The sequence below is a fragment of the Mytilus edulis genome, chromosome 2 (genome assembly GCF_963676685.1).
Source record: "Mytilus edulis chromosome 2, xbMytEdul2.2, whole genome shotgun sequence".
Lineage (NCBI taxonomy): Eukaryota > Metazoa > Mollusca > Bivalvia > Mytilida > Mytilidae > Mytilus > Mytilus edulis.
In genome coordinates this window covers 20,964,088-20,973,950 of record NC_092345.1, presented here as the reverse complement: position 1 = coordinate 20,973,950, position 9,863 = coordinate 20,964,088, and the positions used below count along the sequence as shown (strand labels likewise).

Here is a 9,863-nt window from a genome sequence, read left to right as displayed (position 1 = left end):
ACTTGTTTAGGTCAGTTTTCCCTATACTTTATAATAATTCATCATTATTCTCTGTTCTATGTATTTAAGCACCTAATTATAATCTTTTTCTTTTTTTTTGCCTTTTTTTCCTTATTCTTTGAGTTTTTTGTTTCATTTTACCCTAGCCTTTTACACAATCCAGATCATAATTAATGATGGATATGGCGACTATTTCGGATCAAACCACAGCCTACGATGCGAGTTGACGTAAGCAAATATGGTTAAATAGCATATTAAGGGTTAAGCAGACCTAATTAGACTTCTTGTCATGCGCAGTAATAAGTGAATGGTCACGTATGATCATTCATACTATTCACATCAAGATCTTGAAGGTCAAGAATTTCGGCGGAATAGCCATTTACACGATGACGTTCAAATATATTTTTACTCAATAAATCAAACTATAATCTAAAATAAACTCGCCTTTAAAATCCCCCCTCTCCCCCCAAAAAAAATTAAAAAAATGGAGTAAATAGATCAAAAGTATAATGGAATTCATCTTGTTCTTTAAGAAGTTACAACATCATGTATTCATCTATACACCAATATGTGTACGAATAAAAATCCTACTTTTCAAATTGTTATACACAATTAGATATTTTTGCTTATAGTTTTATTCTATTTTGCAACCGGCAAAGTCCCTGCAAAGTATTTAAACTATCAGAATACCACTAACTTAAATGATGGTTTAACATTTTGGAATTATTTTTTAGGACCTTAGTATAATATGTTTGGTCAAATAAAAGTAAATTTTAATTGATAAAAACACTCTAACTTGAATGTATAAATGCGGAATTATATCTGTTTTCACTGCATTTTTAAGACTCAAAAAATCTTACGTTGGACTTCCTTTTAAAATATTCATAACTAAAAATTAGTTTATCTTCAAATAAATTATGCAAAGATGGACGAGATAAAATTGTCCAGTGTTTCTGTCGCGTGTGCAACTAATATAAGCTATTGGTTTAATTGCAGCCACGCGACACCGTTGATATTTCCTTGATAAATCTTCCTGCAATTTCCCATCTTGAAATCAACACCAGCTAAAACTTGGCTTATCGCATCTTTAAACGACAATTAGCTTTCTGAAACTGTTGGTTTTATGTTTAAAATACATGTTTATGAAATTTAATACACTTTCAACAGTTAATTGGTTAAGTACTTTTTAATTAAGTATAAAAATTACAATATTTCTCCTCAACTAGTTTGTTAATTATACAATATCAGTTTCATAATTATATCGTAACGTTTAAAGAAAAAAGATACCAGTCCAGCCTAGACTGATACTAGCAATTTAAATAAGACATAAATTTTAATTTTGATGACATTCATATATTATCTTAAACTAGAAGTTTGTTAATACTTTTATTTTTCTAAACTTGAATAAATAAATCAAGATTATTCTGATATTACTGAAATTTGTTTTGATAAGGAGGCAAAGTTCATCTTGTACATATCCGTCTTTAAAAATTTGATACGGCTGTGGCACTGCATAAATGTTTAATTAAAAATTGGTTATTAACTTCAGTATCTCCAAAAAAATATTTTTCTAAAGTGTTTCAACACAAAATAAGAAAAGCACTTGTATCCGTCCAATCCAATTGTCTGTTGTTTTTTTTTCTGGTGTCAAAAGTCTGTCTGTTACTGGTTGTATCTTATTCTCCTTTATTAAAAACAATGAAAAAATTTAGTGAAATTCAAGAGTGTTGAAACGCTATCTTTATCAACACCAAATGAGGTTCGCTAGTTGATGTTATAACATCGTATGCACAAAAAAGGTCAAACATGCACTTTATTAGAATCAATTGAAATTTAACAAAATTAGTTTGAAAGTTTACACCTTATTAAAACGTCATTTTCCAATTAATTTATGATAATAATTGTTTGTCTGAAAATCGTTTGTCCACCTGTTTAAATATGAGATTTGGTTTAGAGACTTCGATAGACTTAGTCTCTAATCAATTCACACAAATCATCGACATAGTTGTAACTTTTTTTGTAGCAATGTTGTATTTCATTATTTTTCGTTTGATAAATACAATAACGGTATCTTTGTAAAGAAAAGTTGGTCTTAATCCTGTTTACTTCAAATAAACTGAAAATCAATTATGATTTATATAGTAGAAATTGACAATTGTGTAGATCAAAAAGTTTCCCGAAAGATCCTTAATTTGGATTAATAAATTTATTATTGAACTTTTCAATATTTTAATAAGGTTTCGAATAGTTGACTGTTGACAAAATGTTATACGATTGTTTGGGGGGGGGGATTTATTGATTGTTAAACTAATTATGATCATAATTGGAACAAATCGTACTATTCAAGTTACTGCTTTTAATAATCAGAACAAATCTGACTATAATTACTACCACAGGTCTGATTTCACGAGAGTATCATCTGTCCTCTCAATGCGCACCCCAAAAGTCATACTTATGTACTAGACGGTGACCGTACTTAATATCGTGTGCACCAAACTTACATTTTGATATTATGATCAGCATATTACAATATATAAGTCAGATATCAATTCATAGCTTACGGTAAACTATATAGCTTCTAAACTATTCAAAAATTGAAGCGCATTATGTAATTCGATAGTTTGTACAAACCAATAAATGAAAACTTAAGGTGGAGCTAACATAAGTTTCCTGACGACATCGCTTAGGATATTGAACAAAAGAACGAAGAATCGTGCGATGCCAGCATATAATTTTCATACCTATTTGCACTTTCAAACATGAAATAGTAATCTCTATTTAATAATAGTGTTAACCCTATGCATAACCTGAGCAGGTTGTCCACTCATTTTAAGAACTGGTAATTTATACTAGTCTTATGAATGAATTTCACAATTACAGCATTAAAGCAAGATATTGAAATTTATGAAAAAAGTGGAAAATCAATATCTTTATTTGTTCAGTTTAAGAATTGGTGGTGAATATGATTTCAAATCGGATAAGAAGCCACCAAAAGAAAAAATTATGAGGATGTAATGAACCACAAGTCATCATACGGCCTCCAACAATGAGAAAACCCGTATTTTCATGACGAAAATGGTAGATTATTATAGTTTCTCAAATATCTGTCAAATTTACCCTATATAAATCCGTTTGACATCGTAATAACAAAGTTTATTAATTTTCGTGAACTGTTGTTACTTTTATCTATAAGGGGTTGGGGGAAAAAGAATAAAGATTATCTCTTGCAAACAAATTCACCAGCCAAATCGCTTAGAAGATTAACTAATAAACCAAAGACTAAAACGTTAGTACTCTTAGTAAGTGCGCCATACTATATATCTGCTATTCAGATGAAAAAGAATAAAACTGAGACATTCATAGCGAGAAGTGTTTGGCAGCAATAGTAAACCGCAGTTTGGATTTTGCATTTATATATACCCAAGCCACAAGTCAAGAGCAAACAAATTATACGAAACAATGACTTTAAACAAGACATCAATGCACATTATAGTTCAAGGTTAAGTTGGTCGTCATTCTTCCGTGACGGTTACGTCTGCAACTCAAAACCACAAATTCTATAGCTGTTTTTTTATATGGATTCGAATGATGCTTGTGGTATTTTTTTCCATCTCAATCGAATCCTATTGTTCATATATATTTTCATACCTTCATGACACGAACATCAACGCAGACTTATAACGTTACAGAATAAGCACGTGACTCTTGTATCTAATTACCTTGAAACGAAAAGGACAACCGCCGTTGAACATCACTGAAATATAGAAATATAAATACAGCATTAAATTCATGCGTGATGGTGGTTCGAGAACATAATCCAATCCGCTTTTGCATCATTCCATACCAGTTGTCTCGGAAACGACAGCCCCGCAGGTGCGTGCACGAGAGTCCCAAATGCAAAAATAAACCAGATATTTATTTTATATTTCATTTTGACAATTGTGCACGAGGCATTACTGTCGCGTCTCCTTTGGTCGTTTAGAGGGCATTCATTGCGTTAAATGTTAAGAAAATAATATTGCAATTCTTACACCCGATTAGATTGTTTGAGAACAACATTATGCAGAAAGTACGACAAGAAATAAAAATCTTTTATTTGGAAATTGAATAAGGACATGTACAGTTTACTCGTGCCAAAAAGAATCCGTAATGAGTCTCGGAAATCCAATTTATATATTAACAATAAAATTATCATAAATCCAGCTACCTTTTATACGTCTGTGAGGCTCACTTAATCGCTAGATCGGCTATCAAACTCGCTACTTTATACAATTGGTAATAATTCTACAGCAAAGAACCCAATGACGCGAAAAGCAAAGAAGGAAATTATCATTTGTCATTCTTTAGTCGTTAGAAAGGTCATCTTATCGTTATTCTCCGTATCTTTTTATATTTTCGTTAGCGTCAAAACTAAAATGAACAATTTATCATTTAAAATTTTCACTTTTCTTTTTAAGATAAAATGTCCTTTTTTATGAATTTCCGGTGAAATTTATCGCATCAATGTTCACTTAACTTTTATGTAAACCTGACGATGGCTATCCCAGACACATTTATCGTATGTAGTTATACATAAATACATAAAGTTTATCTTGATTTGAATCATTTGATTCGTCGTTGATATCGGAGATCATAGACGAATCAGGGATATCTATAAGTAAGCTTTATAAAGCATATGATGAGCTTATTTACAACCATTGGATTGATGTCACTTCTGGTGGAGGTTTACTCTTCGAGGGTATCACCAACCTAGTAGTCAACAATGCTGTGTTGGTATGATATATCATTGATATGATCATAATTATAAATTAACTGTTACAAAACTTGGAATTTTCTGCAATGCTAGGGATTTTATATCGGGAGTGTTACATTTTTCTTCAAAACATGTCCACTGAAATTATGCCTTTACTAAGTTTGCATAACAACTAAAAACTGTTTTGACAAACATGTAAGGTGAATATTTGGAAAATGTCTCGACTTTCAAATAAGACTGAATTAAAAAAAAACTTCATAGTGATATTTGACATTCAGATATTCTTTTGTAACCTGCACTATGTTTCTGTGTGTAATGATTTCTCTCTTAGTTATAATTTATTATCAAAAGTTTATAATGCAACATATCAAACTACGCAAGAAGTAAAGACACCAACTTTTTATACTTGAAAGACTACTTGTAGTAACATTATTAAAAGACTAAAACGATAAAGATCTAAGGTACGTACCTAGTGGTGTTAAAGTGCAAGACCAGAAGGGCAGCATCAATAACGTTGAGGTGGTAGGATATACCTTTAAATGAACGTAATGAAAGTGTATTCTGTCAAATAGTTTTTTATAGGCCCAATATCAAAGAAATCTCATAAATCTCGTATGATTTATATAGTCTCGGAGACAGACGAGAGAAAGAGAAAGCGAGAGAGAAAACGGCAACATTTAATTGCACACATTAAACAAATATATATATATATAATGCTTATAACAATTATTTTGCTACTCGTCAAAAAAAGCTTTGTTCTTTGGCAGACAAAACAGAAAACTATAAGTAAAAGAAATCATAGCAAAAGAAAAACAAAAGTAAATAAAAACGATTCAGAGAATATTCACTTCCTTGCTACAGTATCTTGGGAGAAACTTGACAGAATATTGGTGTTTACTTCGAATTCGTAAAGTCAAGTGGCAAATGTTTCATAAAGTTGAGAATGGAAATTGGGAATGTTTCAAAAAGAAAACAACCCGGCAGAAGAGCAGATAACAGATGAAGGCCTCCAATGGGTCTTCAACGCAGCGTGAAAATCCCCCACCCGCATATTTAGGACGAACACTTGTTTAGTAGAAAAGGCATTTTCTGCATAGCAAGTCGTACTGAATGATAACATAAAGGGTATCATTTTTGTACACCAGATGCACATTTTGACAATCAATGTCACGTCAGTGATGACAAATATAAAATTCTACTTGGCAATGAGGGGATGTTAGCAAGGCAAAACATTTGTCATACTTGCAGCACATTGAATTTTCCCAAGTACGTATATATATTTATATATTGGAATATATGCGGACCATTCCAATTACTCAGCTTATATAGTGGCGTAAGAAATAACGATAAGAGATAAGAGGTATAATATCCAGTGAACCAACTACCATTCAAAGACGAAAGAACAAAAATGTGCGCTACACAGGTCGCCGTAACACCTTCTACAAAGAATTAAAGGTATACCGTGCAATAAATTTGCAAAAAAGGCATTGCAATCAAAAAGAGGAAACTAACGAATTGATTTATACTAAAACATTAATCCAAAGACATTATTGATAGACACCAACTAACAGCAAACACTGGATAACAGGTCCCGTTTTGAACGCATGTCCTGCCTTCGATCAGCGTCAAACCAATTAAAGGATTTTATACGAAATGTGGGATTATTTACTACCAAATGACAATGTGACCCTCCATTATAGTTCTGATACAATTGTATCTTAACCTTTCAATATCAGAACTATGGAGAGTTGTCTCATTGGATATCATACCACCTCCTCTTTTTTTATATTAGTATACTGAGTAAACAAACTCAACCAAACCAATGCAATGCATATTTATGCAGAACACATCTAAACTGATAACCGAATTGTTAATCACAGTAATTTTCCCTAGCTGAACATGATGCAAATAATATCTCCTATGTTTCATTTGTCCTGAATACGACAACTCTGTTTTTGCCTGCTTGGATTGTCAGGTTGCTGGTAATTGACGTTTACAAAACATTCTTTAAAAAAAATCTGCTAGAATGAATCGTTCTAGAACTAAGTTCATTAAACGACCACCTTCAGTTCCCTTTGAGTAGCAAATACTAATACTTCAAGTTGTATCTAACTACCAATGTTGTTTCCTTTGACAAACAAGCAATCTATTTAAGTAGTTGTTCAATCTAAAGAAGTGTAAGTGAAACTGTTTTGTTGAAATAATGATTGTTTAAAGTGAAAGTAAAGTCATATCGATAAAATGAAAGAAGGTTTGAAGAATCAGCTGTCAATGGTCCTTTGAATACAAATCCTCTACTCTTCGGCTATTTGTTGGGCTCTAAAGAGAGTTAATGATCATTTTTATTTCTGCACGTGTTCAGCGTGAAATTCATGTTAATATGTTGTTCTAATAGATTTTCAAATACGTTTTTATTTATAAAATTTAAAGCACTGGTCAAAAGCTTTACACAATAAAAAAAACCGAATATAGGTGTGCAATGAAAGCTATAATTTCATTTCCTGCATATAAAACTATTCGGAATCCTACGGTCATGAAATAATCGGACCATGAACAAAATAGCGTGAAATAACACTTTATGCTAAGGCGATTTGTAATAAAATAAACAATATAATCAAAAATGCAACATTTTAATAAACTGTAAATATGAACACATTTTAATACATAGAACAAATATAATAGTTATACAAATAACTTTGTATTATTATGCAGTTATTATATTAAATGTCAATAGAAAAATACATCAATAAATCAAGAGGACTTCCGTTATATCAGTAAGCGGTATTCATTTATGAAATGGATTAAAGTTACTTGCTGTGATAAAAAATACGAATTAAGGTATTTTAGACATATTAAACAGGTAGGTATAACTGCCATGGGAAAAATTGCAATTAGACAAAATATAGTAGAGTGATGGTCAAACGAGTTGGTAAGATAACGAAGCTATACTACATAAGATGTTGTGAAGTAAATGCCTGCTCTTTGAATTATATATGTATGAAAATTCTTATCAAGAGAATTATGCGATGTTGTGGTTTTAAAGACATGCAAGTAAAATCAAAAGCCAAACTTTTAAAACCCTTTTACTTACGCAAATCTGAAACCTTTATATGCCCCTACTGACAGTATGAAAAAAAAAGGAAATAATCCTTAAATGCTTTCTCATAAATAAAATAATGAACACATGAAATGTATTGACTAGTCATAATAAATAAAAATAAAAGTTACCCGGTCAAATATTTGTCATCAATATATAATATTACGCGCAAAAGTTCACCCGGAACGTCACTAGATGCCATGGAATGCACGTGCACAATTACAACGGTGAATGGCTTTCGTCTGTATCATTAATTTGTTCTTGCATACTCCTAAATAATGTTTCATCCATTGCAGTTTGATATTTCAAAAGTTTAACGTCATCCGGGTCGTTTCCATCAGAAATGTCTTTCATAAAAGATATATATGTCATTGCAAGACGCAGTGTCTCAATCCGGGAAAGTCTTTTCTCATAATTGAATGCCGGTAAACGTTTTCGGAGCTCATCAAATGCTTCGTTTAGATGGAACATTCGGCGCCTTTCTCGAATGTTTGCTGCTTTTCTTTGAGAATGTGTCTGAACACGTCGCCTTTTCGCTTTTCCACTCTTTCCAGTTGGACTTCCTTGATTGCTGTCATTACTGTAATCTGAGGGAGAATGCAGTCTTTCGTTTGAATGATAAGTGTAGTTAGCTAATGTTCCATGTCCATTAAATTCTCCTTGCCAATAAGTTCCATTTGTAATAAGTTCTGGTTGATTTATAGCACTATTAGGATGATATCCCATATATGGCTGATATTGCACTACCTCAGACTGACGATTTGGATCAACCTGATGCCATTCGGAAGTTGCGTATTCGGGGTAAATCATTCCCCCAATTACAGGGGGAGACGTAGATTGTGGTGAAACATAAGTTATTGCCGAAGTGTCGTATATCTGTCCAATAGTTTCACATGTTTCGTGTGCTGCTCGTTCCATCATCATTTGAAAGTCGCGAAACTTTGAAACAAATATTAATATTAAAAGTTTAAAATTCTTTAAGCTGTCACAATATTCAGAAATTTTCCATAACAACTTTCATATTTGTCATCATATGATACATAAATATGGCTGCGGATGTTGCTTACGTGTATTTTAGATGCAACAGGTTGTAAAATATTGACGTTTGACTTTCGATCAAAGTGTTCCGTTAGATCGGAAATACACGAACGGCTTTTTATATATCAGTCAAATTTTATTTCAAAGAGTCAGGTAAAATACAGATACAAACAAGGTGTCAGGTATACTCATTATTATTGGCTCAGAATCCTTTAAAAAGTTAAAAATCTTACACTTTTTGACAGTTCGCGTGTTAAAAGGCGTGGTTTACCTGCGACACGTGACAGGCGCGAGACATTGATTGCCATTTTTGGAAAGATGTTATAAATCAGGTAGGACAAGGCGTGACATCTGTACGTGTGCCAGGTAGACGTAGGGTGGAGCTTGCGGTAAACCGAATTAATTTATGTTACCTGTGTTAAAAATATCTCGAAACAGAGTTTATGTAAATAGTTTAAAATTAATCCAGTATTTTTTTTACGTAAACGTCTGTTGCAAACTGTATAGTATTTTTCTATAAAATTAAAATAAAGAGCCATTTTATTAACTATTATCTTTTTAACCCCTTAACCATGACTTCAAAATTAGGGATCATATCTTCAAAACGATATATTCTGTTTTTTAGAGAAAATCCCGATGCTTTGATTAGTACCAAACACGCAGTGCCCTAATCGTATTTTACTTTATGTCACCCCTAAGCATTGTATAATATTCTAGAGTCTGAATGTTTTATAATAATTAACATTAAACAGCGAAAAATAGGAATTATTAAAACAAATATTTAAGAAAACAAAGAAAATATAATTCTTCATGAAATGTTACAACGATTTAACATTAAAACAAAATTTAAAGGTAAAAATAACTCAGTATCATGACACCAGTTAAATATGTCCATATTCATAAAAGACATGTAATGAAGGGCATTGGGATTGAAATATACAAAATCATTTATGAACAACAGTGGCAGAGGAACAA

General features: G+C 31.8%; 1 protein-coding gene across 1 annotated transcript; it reads right to left on the bottom strand.

Moving 5' to 3' along the window:
- Positions 1–7,367: 7,367 nt before the first annotated feature.
- LOC139511686 (neurogenic differentiation factor 2-like) lies at positions 7,368–9,014 on the bottom strand. The gene has a single exon (XM_071298703.1). The coding sequence runs from the start codon at positions 8,772–8,774 to the stop codon at positions 8,070–8,072; it is 705 nt and encodes a 234-aa protein (XP_071154804.1). The 5' UTR covers positions 8,775–9,014; the 3' UTR covers positions 7,368–8,069.
- Between the last annotated feature and the right edge of the window lie 849 nt (positions 9,015–9,863).

Bases quoted from the DNA above. Each gene is read 5' to 3' on its own strand.
- LOC139511686 (XM_071298703.1), bottom strand. From the start codon at position 8,774: ATGATGATGGAACGAGCAGCACACGAAACATGTGAAACTATTGGACAG.